Genomic DNA, 24490 nt, shown 5'->3' with positions numbered 1-24490 from the left:
CCGGACGCCTGGCCCCGGCGCTCGAGCAGCCTCCTGTGCCTGTCCGCCTTCTCGCCCGAGCCCGGGCCCGCGCCGCCCCTGCCCCGCCAGCCGCCTCGCGGTGGCGGCGGCTGTGGCGGCCCCGGCGGAGGGGGGCCCCCCCAGCCTCCCCGCCCCCCGCCTCCCCGCTGCTGCTGCTGCTGCTGCTGCTGCTGCTGCCGCCGCCGCTTACAACTTGGAGGCGGCGGCGGCGGCGGCGGAGGAGGCGGCGGCGGCCGCCGGGCGCTGCAGTGGGACGCGCGCGGCTGCGAGCCTGCGGGACATGCCCCCCGCGCCGGCTCCTTGCTGGCGGCCATGAAGAGGCAGAACGTGCGGACTCTGTCCCTCATCGTCTGCACCTTCACCTACCTGCTGGTGGGCGCCGCCGTCTTCGACGCCCTCGAGTCGGACCACGAGATGCGCGAGGAGGAGAAACTCAAAGCCGAGGAGATCCGGATCAAGGGGAAGTACAACATCAGCGCCGAGGACTACCGGCAGCTGGAGCTGGTGATCCTGCAGTCGGAGCCGCACCGCGCCGGCGTCCAGTGGAAATTCGCCGGCTCCTTCTACTTTGCCATCACGGTCATCACCACTATAGGTAAGGGCTGGGCGCGCCGCCGCCGGGCTCCCCGCGCCCCGGGAGGAGTCCGGGGAGGCGGCTGAGCGCGCGGCGCAGGGCTGGGTGCGGGGCGCCGAGGGTTAAACGCAGCCTGTCGCGGGGGGGGGGGCCTCCCGCCGCGCCCCCTCCTCTCTCCGGAGCCCCCGCCTCTCCTGCGCCTCCGAGCCTCTCCCCTCGCGGACCCCACCCGGAGCTGCGCTCCGCGCCGGTGTCTGGGCCGGGCGTGCGAGCCCCGAGCGAGCGTGCCGGAGCCTGGAGGGCGGAGGCGCCACTTTTGCGAAGAGAGTGGAGCGCTAAGAATAATCCCAGAGCAGACACCCACCCACCCACCGCCCCAGCGCGGGCTGGGCTGCGCGGGGTTCCAAGCCTTACACTTACTACCTCTCCGGGACTTGGAGAGGGCCGGCCTGGCTCCGCGGCACGGAGAGGGACTCCGGCGGCGGCGGGGGACCCTCGCAAGGCTCGTCTTGTCTGAGCCCAGATTTCAGCTTTCCTCCCTCCTGGCTCCTCTTGGAATTCTGGAGCCTAGTCGTGCCAGGACCCCGGGGGTGGGGGGTGGGGAGGAGAGTTTGTTCTCTGGTGATTGGGGTGGGGGTGGCAGCCAGGTGAACGGCTCTGAGAGGGCAGTGGAGGGCGGCAGGAGGGCAGAACCTGTCCACCCCCGGGCCGTGCTGGTGGGGAAGGCAAGTGTGCCTGCTGCCCGGAAATTGGGAAGGTTCAGCCCTGGTCTGGGGACGGAGTCCGGTTGGTGCACCCTGGGACTCCTGTGGCTCCCTCTCCCAGGGCACTTCCACCGTGCAAAGCCTCTGAGAGGTGCCTAGGGCAGTGCCCCCACTGAGGTCAGGGGGTTTGGAGAGCCTGCAGGTGTGACACTTTGAGACCCTTGGGAACTGGATCAGGTCACTTCGCCCCTGTGGATGTGGCAGTAGGGAGGGTGGCATCTCTGTGGTTTCCGTGGTTTGCAACTTGTCCCCCCTGCTCACCCCCCCCCCCGTGGCACCCTCCTTCTGCAGGGACATCTCTGTGGACCTGTCAGGGCCACTGTGTTGGCTCCCGTGGCCTCTTTTCTGGGCCAGTCCAGTTCCCTGTGCCCCCTCGCTGTGAGACGAGGCCTCCTCCTGCTCACACTTCTCTCCTTCCTGCGCCCTGAGTCCTCTGGACCTCCTTCTCTAATTTCCCCCTTGCTATTTTTCTTTGTCTGGAAAGCTCTGCCTGCTGAAAAAGCAGGATTGCTCAGTACCATATGCAACAGGAAGCGCCAACACAGGACGGCCTGTCTCGGCTTCTTGGTGGAGAAGACTTTGTAGGGAGTCATCTTGTCTGAAATGTTTAATTCATTGGTGCAGGTTTTTATGTTTTCGGAAGGAAACCACTCTTCTGTTGTCTACGTAACCAGCTCTGGGCCCGCCGGCCTCACGCGCTTGCCCCCCCCCAACACGCAGAAAAGCCCTTCCTCCCCCACCCGTGCTTCCAGCCTCTGGAAGGGCCGGGCAGTCCTCGCCGTCATGCTTGTCTTCCAACTTGCAGCCCGAGCCGTGGTCACAATGTCCGGGTGCATGTGGCGGTGATCCTGGGGGTACAGGGTCCCACTGGCTGTGAGCCCGAGGGCGAGACATATGCCTCCAGCACTGACGGCCCTAAACATGCCTTTAGTGATCTAGCCCCAGAGCAGGTGACATCTGCGGGCAAACCAGCCCCAGGACTGACATGAGCCCTTGAGACCCGTGGCTGGTCTCACGTGCTGAGCTACAACACCGAGGAGAGGACTGGAGGGAAAACCAAACCTCAAGATGCTCCCATTTACCTGAAAAAGGAACTAGGGAGACTGACAAGGTTCCCATCAGGGGGTGTTTATTAATCCTTATTGGTAGTTCCAGGCACGTGCTTCCAACACTCAAGGCTCCAAAGAGAAAAGTCAAGGAACGTGTGGCCAGATGGAGGCTGTTAGTTCAGCGGGGCGCGCGGCTGGGACTCCCGCCGTCCCGGACCGGAGCGGCACCTGACGGCTGTGGGTCCTTCTCCCTCCCTTCCTTGAGTTTCCACCCGGGTTTCTGGAAAGAAAGCTGGGAATGCGTGTGTAAGGACAAGGAAGACAACGCTGCCTTTACTTAGCTTCCCCGACCTGAGCTTGGAGCCCAGGGAGCTGGCTTGCAGCCCAAGTCTGGTCACCCTGGAGGACCCAGACAGGTCATTTCTCTTTTCCCAGTGCGTTTTCCGCACCTGTGGAAGGAGCCGGGGACAGTGCTCACCTGCCAGGTAGAAGCTGAGGGCTGGTGGGCCCTGTGGTGCTCACCACTGCCTGCAGGGCGCCCTGCGCGCAGTAGGTGTGAGTCCACGCTCCCCTACAGAGGCCAAGTGCATGCCGGCTGCCTTAGGAAAATGTTTAGCAGGAGAGCTCAGATTTACAGGAAACAAAGCACCTTTCTAGCTAATTCTGTTTGTTTTCTTCTTTTTTAATATAAATGCAAATTAAGGTCCTCCTAGGCCTAGAACAAAAACCAGCCCCAAGCCAGGCCCTCCGAGGAGCTGTCTCCTATTGGACAGGGATATTAATGAGTCCGGTGAATCTTCACGGGTGTTCTTATTTTTAATCTAACCTTGAGCGATTTCTTGAGCACGCTGCAACTTTGAGCCCAGTCAGCGAGGCAGGCGGGCTCCGGTGGCACTCGTGGTCCGTAAGTGAACTCCGCTTCTCGGATGCAGTTATTAGCTCACTCTCGGAAATGGATTTTAAAAACGATATAATTAGCACTTTGCACTGGATCCGTGGCCGCACCTCCCCGCGAGGGAGAGCACGCAGCCCCCCCCCCCCCCCGCTGTCAGGCACTGTGGGCGGAGGGGGGGGACACAGGTCCAGCGGGCCCAGAAAGGGCAGGCTCCGCACAGCCGGCCGTGGCTTCCAGGCGCTGCTCCTCTGAACCTGTGGCTTCTGACATTAGGGGCGTTTGAAGCCACCTGCGGGGCTGCAGCCCCTGTTGAAGATGGGAGCCCCCCCCCAACACACACACACACACACACAACGCCATACCCTAATCTGCTTAGCGGGATGGTTGGAAGTCGCTGCCCCCAGGCCCAGGGCCTGGCTGGAATCCCCCTGCCCAGGGCAAAGTCCGAAAGGACCGCTCTGCCCCAGGGGCAAACCAGTAACCTTCCTAGAGGAGGTGCCCTGGGCCCCAGCTGCCCCAAGGCCAGCGCTCCTCTGACTGCAGAAGGGACCTCCGTGACGCTTCTGTGTTGACTCTAACATCTGTGACCTCGGTTGTCGGCCCCTTGAGGACCATGAAAGATGGAGAAGCCCCACTCAAATTCACATCCCATCTGCAGGGCCCGGAGGACCAAGGACACTGGTCTGAGTAGGGGGATGGAGGTGGGGAAGGAGATGGGGGGTTTTGGTTTTGGCTACAGTTTGGAGGAGCAGTGTCTCTCCGGGTCCTTGGGGAGCATCCAAAGCCGGGCCGGTGGCCCTGGGGCGCCGGGGTGACTGGCTCAGGAGGCAGGGTCTGCGGGCTGGGAGTGGGGCAGACTCTGGGAATAAGTTCTGGGGCTCCAGTCCGTTCCTTGCTTAAGGTCCCCTGCCGGCAGCAAGTGGGAGCCCAGAGGGGCATCTCCAGGTTCTCACTGGCATGTGGAACCTGAATGGGGCTTCCCCGTGGTGGAGAGCGGGTCGCGGTGTTTTCTGGCACTCCTGGGTGTAGTTTCCAGTGCAGAGTTTACGCTCTCGCTGTGCGCCTGCCCTTGCCTTGTCTGCGTTGCCTCTGAGACTCTGGGGACAGGCTAGATGACAAGATAAGGCCTGGCCTTGAGGCAAGAGAGGAGCTGGAAACCCAGACTGCTGGTCGTGCTCCAGCGTGAGGAGTAGGGAGAGCGGAACCCAGTTCACCCGTCTGCACCCTGGGTGCGGGATGCCCAGCGGGAGTGCTCCCCCCGGGGAGGGCCCTTTGCGTCCTCCGGGCAGGTCCTCACCCTCCAGGGAGGCTTGGCCTTCCCCTCTGCCACCTGCTGCCTCCCTGAGCTGCGCCCCAGCTCCTGCGCCTCCCCCTCTGTCAGCACGGGAAAGGGGACCCCAGGAGAACTGTGTCTGGACCCCCATGCCCCCCGCGCCTGCAGACCCGGCCCAAGGTGGGCATCCGGCGAGGGGACGTGAAGTGGACGCAGGCCCTGAGGGCCAGAGCAGCAGGTGCCGCAGGCAGCAGCGCACACACGCGTGAGCTCGTCTCCCCACCAGCCCGCCAGGACCATTGCGGCACTTGCTGGATGAGAAAACTGAGGTGCAGATTCAGCAGCACAGGGAGGCAGAGGGCCGTGAACTCCGTGATACCCCGTGGGCTCCTGCCGTGGCTCTGTCCCAGGAGCCCAGGGTGGGCCTGTGGAACATTCCGTCTGCACCTTTCTGCCTCTCCCTGTCACTGCACCGCTCAGGAGATCTGCGGGGCGAGACCCCGGTGAAGGGCCTGCGCTGGCACACGGGGGGCCTGGACCCGAGGGGTGGCGCTCCCTTGGCCTTTCCTGCGTGGCCACCGTCCATGGGCAGGAGCCCTGCAAGCCTGTGGCTCCTCCTCCTCCTCGTCCCCCAGGCCCTGCCTGGACCCGGCCTCGCTCGAGGTGGCACTGGCCCTCCAGTAAACACTGCCTATTTATAGTTGTGGTGGAGGCAGAGACCTGAGGGCCCTTCTGACTCCGGGGGACATGAAAGAGACGGCGGAAGTGTATGCAGGCTCCTAGGGAGGGCTCGGAGCAGGGAGCTGTCCGAGGGGACCAGGGTTCCAGCTCTCGCTGCCAGGACCTGCTCTTCCCTGCGTCGTCCCCACAGCTCGTCCGGGGGCAGAGCAGCAGCAGGGGGGAAGCAGGCCTCAGGAGCGGCTCTCCTCCTCCTCCCCAGGCCCCTGGGCTCACACCTCCCGCCACCCGTTCCCGTGCCCTGACTCCCTGGGTCCTCCAGGCACCTGTTCGGCCCTGCTCTGCGCACCCTTGCGTGCGTACCGCTGTCCTTGCGACACTCACCCTCTCGCTCAGTCCCTCATTGACTGCTCCGAGCCTCCCCGGGTCCTCCGTCCCGGCCTGGGGCCTGCTCACTCCTGCGTCACGCGGGTTTGTCCCTCTCCCGCTCCGGTCTGGGCGGGGGGAGGAGGCACGCGGCCGTGAGTGGGCGCAGGGCCCCCACCAGCATCTCCATCAGTGCCAGAGCTTTGACGCTGGATCTCCAGGGCCTGCCGGCCCCATGTCCCTCCTCAGAAGCTCTCAGCCAATCCCAGGCGCTTTCGATTTTTAAAAATGCTTATCGAGGGGCATCTGCGTGGCTCAGTGGGTTAAGCGTGCGACTCTCGGTTTCGGCTCAGGTTATGATCTCGGGGTCATCAGGGTGAGCCCCAGGTCGGGCTCTGTGCTAAGGGGGTGTCTGTTTGGGACCCTCCCTTGCCCCCTACCTCGCCCTCTGCACACGCACTCCCCCCCTTTCGAACAAATAAATGAAAATCTTTAAGAAATATTTATTAAATTATAATGTTCGCACAGAAAAATACACTTAAACGACAAGTATATTGCTCAGTAATTCTTTTTTAATTTTTTTTTTTTTTTAAATTTCAGGGTAGGATCTAGTGATTCACCAGATGCATGCCGTGCCCGGAGCTCGCTTCCTCACGCGCCTCCTTCTCGCCCGTCCCTCGGTCTCCCTGGTTCCCCAGCCTCCGTCCCCTCCAGCAACCCTCACTTGCTCTCCAACTCTAGCGTCTCCTACGGTTCGCCTCCCTGTTTTTGTTTTTTTTTCCCCTCCCTTCCCCATGTTCATCTGTTTTGTTTCTTAAATTTCACGTATCGGTGAAATCATAAGCCGTGTGTCTTTTTCTGACGGACTTACTTCGCTTAGCGTCCTACCCTCTAGTCCCATCCACGTGGCTGCCAATGACAAGGTTTCATTCTTTTTGATGGCCGAGTAATATTCCCTTCTACATGCATGGCGATATATATGGCGATCTTGTTTCTCCATTCCTCTGTCGATGGGCATCTGGGCTCTGTCCACAGGGTGGCTGTTGTGGACACGGCTGCTCTAAATATTGGGATACAAGTGACTCTTTGAATCAGTATTTTCATATCCTTTGGATAAATACCTTGGTTGTAGGGTAACTCCATTTAACTCCAGGCTGTTTTCCAGAGAGGCCGCACCCACTCGCATTCCCCCCGGGCGTGCCGGAGGTTCCCCTTTCTCCGTGTCCTCGCCAGCATCTGTCGTTCCTGATTTGTCCGTTTCAGCCGACCTGACTGGTGTGAGGTAGTGTCTCACTGTGGTTCTGATCTGTATTGCCCTGATGCCGACTGACGCTGTATTGCTCAGTAATTCTCACAGACAAGCCATGTCCTTGTCACCAGCACTCAGGTCAAGACATAGGATTACCAACAGCCCAGAGCATCCCTCGCCAGTCAGCTTCTTTTTGAATGTCTCAAGCGACAAGGAGCTCATTACCTTGCATGTAAGGCAGTGGTGTGTATGTAGATGAAAGACGAGGTTATTGCGTGCGGTTCTGATGTGGTGGGGCACCATGTGGAGAAGGGGGGTGTGCCTGTCAGGGGGGTGGTCTTTCAAAGGGGTGACCAGTTTCATGGTCACGTGAAGAGGGGTGAGAAAATCTGCATCCAGATACTGGAAGTTGGGAGGCCAGGCCCAAAAGAGGAGAGGGAACTCAGCCCGTGCATGTGGAGGTGCAGGTGAGTGGGGGAGGGTGTGTTGAGGTAGTCCAGGGTAGGACGCGCACAGGGAGCCCCGAGAGACAGGCCACGGCCCCAGGGACCTGCCCCTCTGAGCTAGAGCACATGCGGCCCTGTCCTCTGTTTCCACCAGCCTTGCCAGAGCCCCAGGAATTTGGGGGCGAGGGCACCGGGTGGGCCTGGCTGATAAAGGAGGGGCAGCCCGCACTGTGGAGAGAGTCGCACGGGCAGCAGTGCAGTTCAGATGAGGGTCCGCCTCACCCAGGGGATGTTCTCCTCCATGCCAGCTTTGGGGGCCGGGGGCTTGGTGTTCATTTCATCAAGGGATTTTGCTCGAAGACCCCTTTTCCTGCCTGTCCCAGCCCTGGGATCTCTGCCTGTAGAAGGTTCTCCCTTTCCAGCTAAGGGCACCCAACCTGTAAGCTTACAGGCCTCCGAAGAAGGGGTGATCAAAGCTTGGTCTGCCTTCTGTCCCTAACCGATTTCAGGGACTCGGAGGTGGTCCTAAGCCCCTGAGTTTCTCCCAGTCACCCCTCCATAAGCCTGGTCCTTCTCCTCTGAGCCACTTGGGTCTGTGTGTGTGCTCTCCAGGTCTGGTCGGACCGCCAGGGAGAGCAGACCGTCGCCCCTGCCATTGTCAAGGGGGAGGACCTTCTTTTCATGCCCCCGCCAGGCGTGCTCACGGTCGCCTTCCTGGGCAGCCCCTCTCTGGGCTGACGGGGCCGGAGCTTCTAGTTCGTGCAGACTTCTCTGTCCTCCTCAGCGGCAGGCTCTCCGTCCTTGTGCTGGTGTGAACCCAGGTACAGTCTCTGAATAAAAAAGTAGAATCCTGCACTGCGGACCCAGAGAAGAGGGGATGGTTGGTGGGAGAGTGGGCAGCGGTGGGGAGAGAGAAGAAAATTCTGGAGCGAGCCCGAGAGTGTTGGCCCGGCCGGGCAGCACGTCGTGAGCAGCAGTCGGCGCCGAGCGTTCCCCGGACCGTCTTTCCAGGCTGGGGGCCGCTGCCCCACCCCTGCTCTTGCCTGGGTTTTCGGGGGTCAGCCGGACCTCCAGCAGTGAGGAGACCTGCCCCGGGGGATAGCCACTTGCACGGGCCAGCCCTGAACTGTCCTCGCCCTCCTCGTGGGCCGGGCCCTGCGAGGAACCAGCGGGGGGCCCTGGTGAAGGGTGGGGTCAGACTGGAGGAGGGGGCAGTGTGACCAGGGGCGGTGGTGGAGGTGGGCACACCTTTGGTGTGGCAGGGGGGATGCTGGGCCTGGCATTCTGAGGCTGGGGGAGGCGGGTCTGTGCCGCACCTGTGACCGCAGCCTCCCGGTCCAGGTGACCCCACATGCTTCCTGGGACTGAGCCCAGAGGGGGTCGGGGAACGGGGAGATCCTGGGGTCCTGTGGCCCCAGTCCTGGTCATGTCCATTAGGCCTCAGCTCCCTCCTCTGTGAAGCGGAACCACAGAACTTGGCGTGTGTTGCTGTGAACCCTGAGCACACACCTGGGAAAGGCCTGACCTGCACCTGGGGCTTTGGGTCCTTAGGAGGACATCCAGGTGGATGCCAAGCTGTCATGTGCGTGAAGCGGGGAAGTTGTCAGGTGCGGCCCATGCCCTTGGGGACATCCGTCTTTAGCCGTCGGATGGATGACATCGTGACGCTGGCCCTCACGAGGGGTCTCGCCAGCTGCAGAAGGAGGTCATCAGCGCGGGGGGCCAGGCTCGTGGGCTTTCGGGGCCCGGTGTGCAAGCCCAGCGGTTCAATCCCCAGCCTGTCCCTGTTGAGAAAGGGTGGCTTCCTGGGATGTCTGCCGCCACGACCCGCTTTGGGAAAGCCCATGGCTCCCGGCTTCCCCTGCTGGTAGCCTGTCCCCTCTGGGCCCAGAGCCCGGTCCTCAGGCCAGAGCCCCTTCCAGTCCTCCACTTCCTGCCGTGTCTGCCCAGCCCAGAGCTCTCGCCTGCTGCCCGCTCTCCAGCTGTGCCTTGCCCTCCCCCAGCTGTCCTTCCCCGGCTTGGCAGAGGACTTGTGGCTCTGCCCCCAGCCCACTGCAGCCCGCCGTCCTGGGACACCTCGCCGTCCCGGGACACCTCACTCACGCTGCCCTAGTTTTGTGTCTGCCAAAGCATCCCGGGTAGACTCCTAAGCCCCCAGGGCGGGACTGGGCTCGGGGTCCCCAGAAGGTGTTTGGGGCGGGCCTGCTAGACCCTGAGCCACACCCCTGGCCCCTGACGGCAGGACGCCTTAGGGCTGAGTGGCTCAGGGCACCATCATCCCACTCGGTTACGTGCCTGGGGGGCCCCTGGGTCGGAGGCGGCCTCAGCCTTTTGAACTTGAGCTCTTGGTTTTAACGGAACACGGCAAGTTAGGGGCCCGTCTTGCCACATGGGGAGCGTCCCACTCCTCAGACTTCGATGTGTGATGTTGGTCTCCAGCACCACCACTAGTGACAGACCCACGTGAGAAAGCTGGGCGCCCGGTGGGAAGAGACGACTGTCTGCGAAATGGCCTTTGACTGTCCCTGGGCCGCGGCCCGGGCTCTCCCCTCCACGCAGCCTGGCACGGTGCTCTCAAGGCGCTGAGACTGTCCTCGTGTCTGTCCCCTGCACACCCGTCAGAAGGTGACAGTGAGTGCTTGGGCTGTGCTGGCTCTGTGCACCTGAAGCCACTCGGTCCTCAAAAGGGTTGGTTGATGGACTGTCCGATGAAATGTCGGGAACAAGACACCGCGTCAGGGCCCTGGAACGGTGGTGAGCGTGTGCAGCCGGTGGCGGTGGGGTCTTTGGATCCTGTCGACCATTTGTCAGAGGTGTGGGGTGTAGGCATGTATCTGGGGTGCTGTGAGTTCCAGGGGTGGGCGAGGCCTGCCGGGGGGAGGGGCAGAGCCTGGGGGCCCGCAGCCAGCAGGGGAGCCGTCCACATGGAGGTGGTGGCTGCAGCCCTGCCGTGGTTGTGCCCTGGGCCCCCAGAGTCCCCTGTGTTTGTGCACCTGTCCCTCCTGCTGCCCGGCCCGCATCTTCGAGCCCAGGAGGAGCTGGGCGAGGTGACTCTGCCGGTCACTGTCGGAGCTCCCGTCAGGCACTGCTCTGGCTGTGTCCCTACGTCTGTGGGCCAGAGACCGTGACTTCTTGGGGACCCCAAAGAGGATGCTGGCGCGAGCGCGGCAGAGGGCACGGAGCTGTGCACAGGGCCCAGCTCCGGCCTGTCGTGCGCTGGGCTCTGACCCCTCCCCCCAGGTGACTTTGGGCGAAGGCGGCCTTCACCCCGCCCCCCACTGCCCACTTTGGGGCTGGGGACTCCTCGGCAGTCAGGGCTCCCGGGGACTGTCGGATGTTCGGCTGCATCCCTGCCTCCGCCGACTCGCTCCCGGTGACGCCCTCAGCCAACTGTGACAGGCAGAATCGTCTCCGACGTGGCCGCGTGGCCCCCCCGCCTGGGGACTTCTCTTCACTGAGCCTCTCCTGTGGGATTGGAGGAGAAGCTGCCTCCCGCCGATCGTGGGGGGTGGGGGCCGAGGGGCGTGTGTGCGAGTGTGTCTGCGCATCCTGTGCATGTGTGTGTGCGTGCGTGTGCGTGTATGATCACGCGAACCGTGTGTCTCATTCTCACGTGCGCGCCGGAAAGGGAGCTCCTTCCCTCGGCTCGGAGGAGGCCACGCAGGAGAGGCCAGTCCAGGTGTGGGGCTTGTCAAGGGACGGAGACAGGCAGGGAGAGCCTCCGGAGGGGCTGAGGTGAGCTGCTCCTGTGGGGTGGGGGGAGCCACTCGGGGACCACGGTGAGTGTCACTCGGGTAGGGGTGAGTCACTCGGGTAGGGGTGAGTCATGCAGGTGGGACTGTGGTGAGTCACACAGGGGGATGGGGGGAGCCGCTCAGGTAAAGTTTGGGGAAGTTACCCAGGTGGGATTGGGGTGAGTCATTTGGGGGTGGGTGTGAGTCACCCAGATGGAACTGGGGGGAGTCACGCAGGTGTCGGGGAGCACCCCTGGTGGACCCCTGGCTTCCACCGCTCAAGCGGAAGCTGAAGGCGGCATTGTGGTGGGGCACCGTGGCCCCTGTTGCAACTGGGTTATATGGCCCTCGGTCTGTCTGGAGACAGCTCTGGGCCCCGTGGCTTGCCGGGTGGTCTTGGGACTTTATGTCTCTTAGATTTGGTGTAAAAATTGTGCTGCTGACATGGGCCGTCCTTGGCTTTGGGCCACAGGTCTTGTGTGGGGCCCAGGAGACGACCGGGCTCCAGGATGCCACGGGGGGCTGGGGAGATGTTCCTGCAGGGTCTGGTTGTTATGACAGGGCTCCCAGCAAGAGGGCCGTTTCTGGAAGCTCGCAGACTGTGTGCCCTGAGTACTGAGGAGCCCTGCAGTGGTCAGAACGGGTCTCTCACTGATTAGGGACAGTGTGCAGGCCAGAGGGACGCAGACTGTGGCAGAGTGGATGCTGGTGTGGGTTGATTCACAGAAAAGCTCCCACGTCACTGAACACTAGTAAGCAATGGCAGAACATATTTTATAACGAGTGGGGAAGGCCCAGAACTCCCCTGTGGGTCTGTGGTCTAGTACAAAATGGCTTTAGTGTTTCATGTTCACATGTTCGTTGTTGCCCACACGTGCCCACTGTTTTGTTCACTTTATCAGAATGAATGTGTTAGAGATTGTGTTCAGCTGCCTGCAGCAGAAAACCCAATTAATGGTGACTTGACCGGACAACAGTCTCATCTTCCTCAGTTGAGGTGTCTGGGCCAGGTAGACGGGCTGGTAGGTGGCTCTGTGGTGTCCTCAGAGACTCCACCTCCTACTGACGTTCTGCTCAGCCACCTCAGCTTGGCTTTTGTGCTCAGGCCAATGCCTCATGTTTCCAAGATGGCTGCGTCACCACCAGCATCACCTCCAGCATCCTCCTGGGAGCAAGAAGCCAAAGAACAAATGAGAAAGGCATGTACCATGTGGGCTTTCTTCTATCTAAAGAGCTTTCCTGGATGGCCCACCCAAGGTTTCTGCTCACACCTCATTGGCCAAGACTGGGTCTCATGACCAATCTTAGCTACAGGGAAGTCTGGAAAAGGGGCATGTTGTTCTCAAACCTCACTGGGGTTCTGATGGTGAGGAAGGAGTGGAGAGAGGTGCTGGTGGGCACCCCCAGTGTCTGTCGGGGATGCCGAGCCCTTTCCTTCCTAAGTTTACATCCAGCTTTGCCTTGTGTTTCTGCTGTCTTAAGGGAGATTTATTTTTACAGTTCTGCATCCTCTGAAGGAATGTACTATTGTCTCTTTACTCCCCTGTTTATAGCAATGGAATGTACCTTTTTTATTTTCATTTTTTGCTGTTATAGGTAGTGCTTTCCCGAACATCTGTGCACTCGCGTGCACACGTGTGTGTAGATTCTGCTGGGTTCTTACTTGAAGGTTTGGTGGTGGTGGGATCCCCAGGTCAGGGGCACTTACGTTCTTACTGTTCCAGAAGGTTTTCTTAGTATTCTCTGTGTAGCCTGGACCAGGTTGTACAGGGTTGGAAGGCTGGTGTCCACCACTGGGAAAATCTGCCCTCGTCCCAGACATGGCGGGTCCCAGGGCATCCGTGGACGCATTTGTAGATCTGAAACCTACAACCTTGTGAACACCATGGAACAAGGCAGGAGCAGATGCATCCCTGGACTGTGGTCTGGCCTGGGGACAGGAAGTTCTGCGTGGTCAGTCTGGTCTGGCCTATTGGCGTGGTCACTGGAACCCTGAGCCTCTGCCCCAGTGGGGAGGAGTACCTTCTGTGATTGATTAGTCATGCCTGCCGTGGGGATAGAATGGACCACAGTAGCATGCTTGGTACACCCTGGCCCGTCCTGGCCCCGTGAACGGGAGGACTTCAGAGATGGAAGGCTTTCCCACTGCTGTGCCCAGAGTGCCGTCCGTCCCTGTGGCTGGCTCTGTGGTTGTTGCTTGTCCCTGGGACGTCTGCTTTACAAGGCAGGTTCCCATCCTCTGCCATCTCCATCCGCACAGCGACCCTGTGACATAGGTAGGGTTGAGTATTAACCCCGTTGTGCTGATGAGGGTCACAGAGATCCAGGGACTCGCCCAAGGTGACACAGTGGAGTTGGGACTTGAACTCCGGCTGTGGGCCCTGAAACCCTGCATTCTTGCTGTCTCACCCCTGCCTTCTTTCTGCTCCCAGACCGTGGGCTGGGACGGGAAAGTCAGCCTCGGTGATTGTTGTCTGAGACGAGGACTCAGAGGCCATCTGGTCCCGCCCTTTTCAGATAGGATGAGGCCATGGCTGAGCCTTCTAGCAACAGGAAGCTCACCACTTCCCTAAATTAGTAGGGAAGGGCAGATGTGACGTCAACGTTCAAACAAACAAGAGGCCCAAGATCTCCCAACTGCTTGTTCTGGTTGTGCCGACCAGAGCTTCCCAGGGCAAGTTAAACCTCTCTTGTCTTGCTTCAACAATCATGATCAGTCGCAGGGTGTCTAGAGGGTTCTGGTTCCTTACAGACACCATCTCAATGAGTCCCACCCTCTCTGCAACCTTACCAGCTAGACACTTGCACGCATTCCCATTTTAAGCGGATGTGGAAGATCAGGGAGGTTAAGCCACGTGCCCGAGGTCACACGGCTCCACGGGGGTGGGGGCAGGGCTAAGACCCAGGCAGTGTGACCTCAGAGTCTGTGCTTGTAACAGTATTGTTTTATGCTGCTGCTGGCGACCTTCTGTATCAGTTAGCTAGTGACGCGTAACAAATCACCCACCACTGCGGGGGCTTGAAACAACAGCCATTCGTTACTGCTCACAGTCTGGCTCAGCTGGGTGCTCCTCGTCAGTGCTGGCCTGCAGGCTGACTGGGACAGCTCCGTGCACCACCACTGTGCGTTTTCCTCTGGCAGACGGCAGAGGCACACGAGGGCAGGGAAAGCAGGTGCGGTCCTTCCGGCCACGCCCCCGCCGTGACTGTCATTTCACCCACATGGCTTTGGCTGCGGCAAGTCACAGGAGTCCAAGGGCAGCTGGTGCACCTGCCCTCGAGGAGGCTGGGTTGGAGGTACGGTCTGCTTATCCTGCCAGCTGACCGTGAGCCCGCCACACCCCTGGCCAACCCCTCCCTGCTATCTGTAATCAGCTGCCGGGTACGGTGGAGAGAGCACGGCTTAGGGCTCTAATCTGGGTTCGAATGGTGCCCAGGTCACAGCTCTAAGCTGACGTGCTCTTTCTCATTTGTCAAGTAGATGGCATACCGTCTCTCTCTGCGGGGGGCAGCTCGGCTGTCGTGACAAAGCACCATGCACTGGGGGCTGATGCAACAGAAACTTGATGTCTCCCAGCTCTGGACTGCAGAAGTCAGAGGTCAAGGTGTCTGCAGTTTGGGCTCCTTCTGAGGCGATTCTCCCTGGCAGGTAGGTGGCGTGTTCTCCCCGTGGCCTCCTGTGGTCGTCCCTCTGTGCGCGCCTGCATCCTCCCCTCCTCGTACAAGGACATCAGTCGCTTTGGAGGGGGCCCCCACGTATGACCTCGGTTTACCTTGATCCCTTCTGTAAAAAGCCATCTCCAAATGCAGTCACATTCTGACATCCTGGGCAGTAGGACTTCAGCATAGGAATTTGGGGGGATGCAGCCTAGCCCATCACCCACTCCTGGGCTGAACATTAAGTGATAAAAATCGAGAGGAAAGCACGTCATCCAGGGCCTGCCCTGGAGGAGTGGCTCAGCAGAGGTTGGTCCTGTGCTGTGTCATGTGTAGGAGTAGGAGCCTGTCTCATGACGGTCATGGAGATTTTGTGGCTTCAACGTGTTAACCAGTCCGTTGTTACTCTCAGAATCTGCTTGTATGTTGGTGGTAGTGTGGAGCCAGGGCAGGCTGTGTCATGAGGAGACCTGACGCAAGCCCTGTGCCTGGTCCCAGCCTCAGTGTCCCTGTGTGTGGACTCGGGGTGTCCTGCCTCCTTCAGCACATCTGGGGCTGGGATACATGAAGCCTCCCGGGGTTCTCTTAAACCAGATTGTCATTGGATTTTTAAGCAGGTAGCATGCAGTACTTCTGTAATCCACACACATGCATGGTTGTGGTACGTTTTTGGTGTGATCGTCTTATGATGGTTCTCCATCAGAAACAAGTCCTTATCTTTTGGAGATAAACACAGAAACACTTAGAGATGGAATGCAGGGTCTGGGATTGGCTTCAAAAAATCTGAATTGCAGGAGAAGTTGGGGTGCCTGGGTTTGGGTCGAACAGGATTGGCCTTGAGCTAATTACAGAATCTCAGCTCTTTGTATCTGGGCGTCTGTTATGCTGTTTTCTTGCTTTAGTATATATTTGAAAATATGCACAGTGAAAACTCCAAACACTTGAACAGAAAGCAGGGCAGGAGTGGCGGTGCCCGGTCAGGTCCAGCCCCTCGGCCCCACTCCCGGGAGGTGGCGGCTGCCAGCAGCTTGCTGTGCAGAAGAGGATGCAGCACTTCCTTGGGTCCCACGCCAGCCCTGGCCTGCTCACAAACTTTCTTTGGCCCGTACATTGCCTGAAAATATTTGGAATTCGTTGCCGACATATATTGATCTTTTAAAAGAGACAGCTGTTGTTTTTATTTATTTATTTATTTATTTTTTAAAGATTTTATTTATTTATTTGACAGACAGAGATCACAAGTAGGCAGAGAGACAGGCAGAGAGAGAGAGAGAGAGAGAGGGAAGCAGGCTTCCTGCGGAGCAGAGAGCCCGATGCGGGGCTCAATCCCAGGACCCTGAGATCATGACCCGAGCCGAAGGCAGCAGCCCAAACCACTGAGCCACCCAGGCGCCCCGACAGCTGTTGTTTTTAGTTGTTACTTAAGTTTGTCTGTCTTCCTCGTTGTCGTGGCTGCATTGTGAAACACCTATTTTAGCTTCTTGAGGTAGGATTCTCTTTCCTCATCTTCAAGCACTGAGCATTACTAAGCTGCTTTTTTTTTTTAAGTAAATGCATTAAAGGCTACACATGTTCCTCTTTGTGCTGCCATGGCTGTCTCCCATCGATCTGTTATGGGCACTTATTTGTAAAGAATTCACCAGAGAGTGTATTTTTTTTCTTTAATCCAAGAATTAGTTGAAGTGTACTATTTTAATTTTGTGCACTTTGATGGACGTACATTTTTGTCAGCATAGCTATTACAGACGTGAGCTTTGTGGCCAGATTGCCTAGCTGTTATACCTGCCGTGGCCATTTACTAGCTGTGTGACCTTGGGTGTGAAATGCAACCTCTCTGTGCTTTTGCCACCTGTAAAATGGACATATTAGTGGCAATGACCATAGCCGCAGCCATCAAGTTTGTCAGGATGTCGAAGTGAGCTGTTGTGGTCACATATTTAAAAGAGCTCACGGTCTTCGGACATTCACTATCTGGGGATGCATTTATGATGTACAGCTTCTACATTTTAAAATTTATTGGACTTCTTCCTTGGAATAAAAGGATTACTTTTGGTAAAGTTCCATGGGTTTTGGAAAAGAACATCTATCTCCCCAGTGTGCATACAGTTCTCCCTAAACCGAAAAAAAATCAGACTTGCTTATTATGTTATTCAGATCCTTTTCAGGGGTAGAAAATGAGCGAACGCTGGCTAAGTCAGCCTGTGTGCAGGTTGGATGACGCACACAGAGGGTTTTAAATGATCACTATTTTGTGGCCCTTCATGCCCAGAGTGGTGCCTGTGCTCCCGGCTGGTCCTCATGGCACCCCCACCATCACAGTTCCACGGGGTCTCCTGTGCCCTCGCTTCCACGGCCAGACCCCACTGGCGTCCACCCTGCGCCCAGGTTTATGGTTACTTGATTACCATCATTATGGAGGGCTCCATAATTTTGGAGGGACGTCTGTCAGTGTCTCCTTCAGCACTTGGCCTTTGGGGTTTGCCCACGTCCCCTTGTGTTTCTGGAATTTTAGTTTCGTGGATTTCGAAGCTTAGACATAGGAAGGTTTGTGTTTGCTGTTTCTTCTTGGTGGAGAATCTTTACAAAGCAAGCTTTCTTTATCGTTTTTGATACTTCTTACTGTACATTCTTCCTTATCCTGAGCTTACGTCCATGCCTGATGGCTTTTATTAACATTTGTGGCATAGGTGTCTGTGTTTTTAACTTCTACTTGATACTTTCCTTTCAGGAAGATTGAGGCATGGCTTATAACAAAAAGCATAAAAGTAAGGTATAAAGCAAGGTCAGAAATCTGGTGTGTGTGCCTGAGATTTGTACACAGTAACCCTCACCATGGCTCTGAGGGAAGCTCCTATGTGTTTGGGGCTTTGGAGGAGGACAGAAGGAGAGCCTGTCAGACGCTGGACACAAAGTTGCAGAAGAGTGTGTTCTCGTGCCTTCCCTGAGGGCTGGCCCAGTGAGGCGCTGGGGTTGGGAGCATCCAGAGGGGCCCTGCCGAGGCGCGGCCGGGCTGGAGGCCCCCGGAGGGTGTGAGTGCCCGGGGGTGTCTGGCTGGACTGTTGAGCGAGCGGCTGTGCTGGTCCCCGGGGTCCGCTTTCTGGGGCCGTGGGTGCCCAGGCTCCTTTGATTTCCTCCTCCCTCTTCCTTCTGTCCTTTGTGGTCATGCTGGTGGCATCGTCTCTGTTCCAAGCGGTTGAATCAGGATGGGACAAGAGGCAGAGGCCTGTGACCGCTGAGGCTGCTCTCTGAGCACAGTATCCTGGAGGCCCCCGGCAAACTTCTGCTTCTACTCATCGGCCAGGGTGGGTCTCGGGGCCACACATGGACCACGAGCGGGGTGAGGCCTCGTGCCCCATCTCACACCTGCCTCCAGGCCCCAGGGCAAGTGGAGCCTGGAACCCTGGGTGGAAGGGACTCCTGGCCTCCTGTTCGGTGGCTCTGCAAGATTCTGCGCCCACACACCGCCGTGGCAGGGCCAACCCTCTGCGCCCTCAGCCATGGCCGGTGGCTGCACGTCCTGATAGGGATAGGGGACCTGGTGCCTCCTGGTCAGCAGCAAGCCCGCAGGGCGATCTGCTGTCCCCTGTGTGGGAAGGGAGCCTGCAGTCCGGGTTGGTTCTGGGTCTCCTGCTGCTGCAGACATGGGTCTCAGTGGCTTTATTTGGCATCCTGGGGTTCCTCAAGAATCCCTTGTTGGAGGAATCAGCAGAGAAGATGGGGCTGAAATGGGAAAGGCTTTCACAGGGAGACCCCACTCCCCCGAGTGAGAAGGGCAGGGCTGTAGGGGTGAGCGGGAAGGAGCTGCCTGATTTCCAGACTCCGGCTCTCCGCCCTCTGCCGGGGGACTCGGTCACTGGCGGGACATCGTTCTCCATGTCAGAAGCATTTCTTCCCGGGCCCAGGGGCGACCTTGCAAGGAGGGGGTGTTCAGGATCCTGGGACAGTTTTCTCTCCCTCTTTCCTGTCAGGGGGCTGTTGGCCACCAGCCAGGACCTTGCCGTCATGTGTTTTAGAAGAGCCCAGTCGGAGACCCCTGCCCCAGCCCCCAATGCCCCTGGCTGAAAGCCACCCTCCCCCGCCACACCCGGGAGACCTGGCCATTCGAGGTGTTCTGGGTTTTTTCCTTAGGGTTTTGTTTTCCAGCCCAGCCTGGGTCCTTTCTGGGCATGGAGAGGAACCCTCTAATTTTTGGCTTCCTCTGGGGATGACCTAAGCATTTGTTGTTAAAGGGCTGGCTGGCGGGGGCCACCGGGCGTTACGCAACACGGCACTGAGACCATGTTCCCTGCTGGCCTTCTCCCCGGGCGTGCATTTCTGAGATGGCTCAAGGCCTGTGCTGATGTGCATTGCCCTGGCCACCGGCCATCAAATCAGATCGAGTCACTCCCTTGCTGAAAAGCCAGTGATGGCTCCCAGCAGCCTACAGCAGGTGGCATGTCTTCTCAGGGCCCTCGAAGTCTGAGCTCTTGCTTGCGACTCAGCCCTGTGCCGCGTGACCCCTGTGCCCTGCAGACCGAGTTACCGAGCACTAACGCCCCTTCCTCCATGAAGCCCTCTCTGGCTGGTTAGGTGCCCTACCTGTGTGTCCTGCAGCCCCAAGGCCCCCTGCCTGCTTGACACCTGTCACCCTGTGTGCGGCTCAGCCCGTTCTGAGCCTGGAAGGGCTGTCTTCACCCCACTGTGGCCGAGGCACTTGTCCACCAGCCTCTGGCCCAGAGCAGACCCTCAGAGGATGTTTGTTGAATGCACATAGGCATGTAAATGGAACAGCTTCCACAGAAGCTATATTTAATTGTTCTAGAATATTCTCCACGCCTTTCAGAAAAGCAAATTCTTGAAAAACAACAGCTGAGTGGCAGGTGTTCGCATGGCGCGGTGGGTTGTGGGGGGGCAGTCTCGCTTTCTGCGGGATCAGGCTTCTCCCTGTACCCCTTGGCCTCTCTGCTCACTCGGAGCTGCCTCTGACTTTGCTGCTTTTCTGCCAAATCCCCGGGTACCTGCAGGGCCTGGCGTGGTGTCTGTGGGGCTGCCAGGAGCTTGGGAAGGGAGCCCTCTTCCCACTGGGGGCAGGGCCCCTCTTCCAGCTGGTGCACACCCCGCTCAGCTGGTGCACACCCGCTCTCCGAGCTCCAGGCCGGACCACCTGCTGGTGAGCTCAGTACTGCTCCCCAGGGATGCTCCCGGCACAGGTCCTCACTCCGGACTCCAGGCCGCCGGCCTGTCCACTCTGGGTGGTCAGTCCCCACCCCTTGAGCTGGGGCTGACCCCCTGCCAGCCCTGCTGGGTAAGATTCTGGACTCTCCCCCCGTCTGGCAGAGGGAGCGCCTAGCCTTTGCACTGCTGGGCCGTCCCCAGCCCTGGGCCACGGCGAGCCTCCTCCAGCGGGCAGCCCCTGTCCCAGCTCCCAACCCCCGCAGGGGCTCCGGGCAGCCTGCATGGTCAAGAGCGGACTTCTGAGATGCGCAGACTCCCTCTGTGCCGTCCGCCTCTCGCCTTCACCCGGAGCCGGCTCCTTCAGGGAGATCTGTGCTCCTGCCTCCTCACTGTGCGCGGGTTGGTACCTCTGCCGGGCATCTTCGCAGGCCACTGCGCGGGTCCTTCCGCTCGGTGCGCCCGTGTGGAGCGGCCCATTCGAGGGGGAGCGTGCCCCGGGGTCAGAGCCGCTGCGGGCGCACACTCTGCTGGGGGCATGTCCGGCCTGGCCCGCCTCTCTCCAGCTGGGAAACCTCGCCTGGTCTGCCCAGCGCGGTGTCCGCTGGTGGGCTGGGTACAGCAGACTCGGCGAGGGTTCGGGGCCTGGCACCCGGCATGTGGTGAACCAAGGTGCGTGCAGACACGAGGAGGTCGCGCGACGTGCAGATGTGAGGCGCGTGTCCGGGGACGCACTTGCCGGAGGGTCTGCAGGTGTGGGATGGGCGGAGGAAGGGGGAGCCGGCGATGGGGCTGAGTTCTGATTGGGCTTGGGTGTGCCCTGAGCCCTAGTGAAGGCAGGGGTGAGGCTGGGGGTGCCCTGGGCTGGACCTCAGCTCTGGAGCCAGAGACTGAGACCGGCGGGCTCTGCCATCCTCCGCAGGGTGGCCCCCGATGCGGCAGGGAACCCGTGTCCTCGCTGTGTCTGCTGTGGCCTGGGGCTCGCCGGAGTCGCAGCCTCAGAGGGCTGGCGGGGGGTGCCTAGAGGGAGCACGGATGGCGGGGCTAGCACGCGGTGGGTGCTCCCTTTGCCCAGGACGCGTCCTCCCTCCGTAACCCACAGCGGCTGGGATGCGGGGCAGGTTGTCCCTGAGGGGGAGCCCTGACTGCAGGGGAGAGGCGGTGTGGGGCCCGGCGGGGAGGTGGGGACAATGGCAGGGACCACACCCTTCAGCCCTCCTTCCCGGGAGCACAGATGCAGTCTCCGCAGGGTGGTGGCTGTGAGAGGCAGGAAGGCGGACCGGGAGCCTGAAGTCACCGGGCAGCGCGGCCTTGGCCCCGTCCGCTCACCTCCCGCCCCACTTCCCGCCCTGGGCTGTCCCTCAAGGGGCCCCTGGTGGGTGCTGGCCAGCCTCGGCCCCTCTGGAGGTGTGCAGGACCCTGCTGGCCTCAGGCGCAGCCCCCTGCTCCTTCCGGGGAGTGGCCCTCACTGTGGCCCTCACTGTGATGCCTCAGGAAGCATCAGAAGATTGGGGTAGGGCTGCCGGTCTCTGTGGCCCCGGTGAAGGCTCCTTCCTGGAGCTGGGTCCTTCCCTGCGCCCCGTGCACCCCCCCACACCCCACCCCAAGGACCAGGCCCGGAACTTCCGGTCCCCCCACTTCTGCTGCTGCTGCTGGCCAAGGCGGAGCCAGGAGCCCACACTTGGCTCGCGCTGGGCGGAGGCTGTGCCAGCAGGAAGAGAAGGTGCCAGCACCGGCTGGCCGCAGGGACAACTCCCAAGTCCCCACAGGCACAGGGTGGGGCCAGGTGGCTCAGGGGCAGGGTCACCATGGCGTGATGATGGCATGGAGTCTGGCCCACGGGCCTGGCTCGCCGCACCTGGGACGCCGGGCAGGGTACAAGTTGAGAAAGAGCCCCCGGCTAAGTGCAGGCTGCGGGGTCAGAAGAGAGGCGCGGGCCCCCGGTCGTGGGCCGTCGTCCTGGCTTCCTTCTTGTGCCTGTGCCCTCACTCAGTGTCCATGACATGGACTAGGGCTTCGTAAGGGCCTCTTCATTCATGAGCGGATGCACGTGCTCCTGCTCTGCCCGGGCCGTGCCACTGCTCCCCTTCCTGACTTCTCCCCTGCTGGGAGGGGGAACCCCCGAATCTCTGAAAAGACCTGGTTCGAATCCCTGCCTTTGTTCTCACAGGCTATGTGGCCTTGAGTGAGCTCACTGACCTCTCTGAGCAGCATGTGCTCTGCAAAGTGGGCCCCCCAGGGTGGCATGCGGTAGGGTCTCAGGGACAGCCGCTGGTCTGCAGCTCACCCCTCGGGGTCACCCGGGATGTCCACACTGTCCACCACTGTTCTGGATTGACGGTTTACTACCTGCGTCAGTAAAGACTGTGTTGATGTAAGAAAAGTCTGACCCCAGTGGGTCTAACAGTTTGGGATTTTTCCCAGAAGGTTGGGTTAGGGTTTCAGCAGGCCTGGCTAGGACTGGTTCTTGGGTGGTCATCAGGGTCCCAGCCCCTCTGCCTTCTCTGCCCACATCTTTAGTAAGCGGCTCTTTTTGGCCGTCCCTGACCCTGCCACCAGGGATGGCCACTGCCACCAGGGATGGCCACTGTCACTGGCCAGATCAGGGTTCTGTGACCACCCCTCGTATTTCTAGGTGGGCCCATGGACATTCAAACAAAACTAGGGTTCCTGTAGTGAGGAAGAGGGGTGCGGTATCTGGGGGACGATCTACATGCAGCCCCTGATCAGATGCTTATCACTCTGAAATGTGCTTTAAAACCAAACCTGCAAACCCATCACGGTACTCTTCTGGGCCCTTGGTAGTGGCTGCCTGGTCTCGGCCAGCACGTGGATGTCAGCACTGGGTATCGCTGGCCTGGGGAGGGACGGTGCAGCTTTTCGGCCCATGTGAACTCTGGGGGGAGAGGCCACTCGTTGTCATGTCCGAGAGCAAGGCCCTTGGTTGGAAAGTGGGAGCCTGTATGTTGGCAAGGGCCCGGCGATGGCCCAGCCTGGCCATGTGAGGGCAGGGGCCAGCTTGTTGGGCCCTGGCCAGCAGCCCCCAGCCTCAGGCCCTCAAAGGGAGCAGAGTCTGCAGCCGTCAGACCTGGCCACACAGCAGAGCCAGGGACCTGGCCTCAGAACCTCAGCCCTGAGGACGGCCCAGGTGCATGAGGACCGGGTTCCCAGGAGCCTCCCCTCAGCAGAGCTGGGACGTCCCTGCGTCTGGCTGCAGACCTGGCAGCAAGAACAGAGAGGGTGGCCCCGAGCGGAGGTCCGGACGCCCTTTGAAGTGACCTGGAGAAGCGTGTTGTGAGAGTGCAGGTAAACACAGGGCAGTGGTCCCTGAGGGACAGTGACCTCGGTGCTCTTGGTCCACAGAGCAGGGTGGGTTCAGCGCCTGAACCTGAGAGCAAAGAGCCGGAGGACCAGGAAAGACCTCTCTGAGTCATCCTGGAGCCTTTTACCCTGAAGGGGGGTGACCCATGCCATGCGTGGGGTCTTGATTCCAGAGCTTCCCCTGACCCTGAGGTGCTGGGGAAGGCAGGCGGCGCTTCGGAGGCCAGCAGTGTGCAGGCGCGGGGGGCGGGGGGTGATTGGTGTGGGCCCTGGGGGGCTGGGCTGCCGGTCCTGCCCCCACCACAGAGGCTTGGGAGCCCCTGGTGTTCTCTTCTCCTTTGTGAAGTGGTCCAGCCCACTGTCACCTTCCAGCGTGCTTGGTCATTCGAGAAATCATTCTCTCACTTGGCCTTGAGCTGCTTTTTGGGGTTTGCACAGGACAGCAGCTGCGGCGGGCCGGTGAAGAGCACGTCTTGACATTCGGGGTCAGCCCAGCCCACAGGACAAGCGTTGTGGAAAGAGCCACAGGCCTTGGGATCAGGCAGGCCCCCTTCTCCTTGGTGTGACTCTGTGTCTCGGCCTCAGTTTTCCCATCGGCTGCCGGAGGCTTTGTGCACCCAGAGGTGACCGCGGAATCATGTGACGTGGGGCAAGGCACAGCTGCGGCAGGATGCGGGGGCCGCCATCCACCTGGCTGGCAGATGTGAGGGCCGGGTGGCTGGGTGGTGACAAGCAGGGGATGGTGTTTACCAACCGCCACAGAGAGCTTTTGCGTTTTAGCAACACGGTGTTCGGACGTTGGCGAGCACCTCAGCTGACAGGGTGCCCGTCTTGCAGCGGACCACAGTGTCTATGAGGCATCTTGTGTGCGGACGGCAGGCCCTGGAAGTCTGGTTTGGTCTCCAAGCCCCCAGGCTGGGGTCCGTACCCTCAACCCCCGCTGGAGCTCCTGGACGGGGAAACCCAGACCTGAGTGTCCACCGTTCACTTCTTGGTGGGACTCACACCCGACTGGTTTGGGGGGCAGCATCGGTTCCCACTTCCTTTCCTTGCCCTGAGTTCCCGGGACTGGCCCTCAACCGAGCTGGGGCTGAGCAGCTCGTGAAGATGGCTCTGCGGGGGCACCTGGGTGGCTCATTGGGTTAGGCCTCTGCCTTCGTCTCAGGTCATGATCTCAGGGTCCTGGGATCGAGCCCCGCATCGGGCTCTCTGCTCAGCAGGAAGCCTGCTTCCTCCCCTCTCTCTGCCTATCTCTCTGCCTCCTTGTGATCTCTATCTGTCAAATAAATAAATAAATAATCTTAGAAAAAAA

At 60.0% G+C, this 24490-nt stretch overlaps 1 protein-coding gene across 1 annotated transcript in view; it reads left to right on the top strand.

The window, feature by feature from the left end:
- Positions 1-236: 236 nt before the first annotated feature.
- The window catches only part of KCNK9 (potassium two pore domain channel subfamily K member 9), an 84750-nt gene continuing 60496 nt past the window's right edge, over positions 237-24490 (top strand). The window contains exon 1 of the mRNA XM_013051782.2: positions 237-616. Coding sequence (XP_012907236.1) covers positions 334-616 — 283 coding nt within the window. The 5' untranslated portion in view covers positions 237-333. The remainder of the gene's footprint in view (positions 617-24490) is intronic.

The sequence above is a fragment of the Mustela putorius genome, unplaced genomic scaffold (assembly GCF_011764305.1).
Source record: "Mustela putorius furo isolate JIRA1106 unplaced genomic scaffold, ASM1176430v1.1 tig00000228_pilon_pilon_pilon, whole genome shotgun sequence".
NCBI classification, from domain to species: Eukaryota; Metazoa; Chordata; class Mammalia; order Carnivora; family Mustelidae; genus Mustela; species Mustela putorius.
This window is presented reverse-complemented; position numbering and strand designations above follow the sequence as displayed.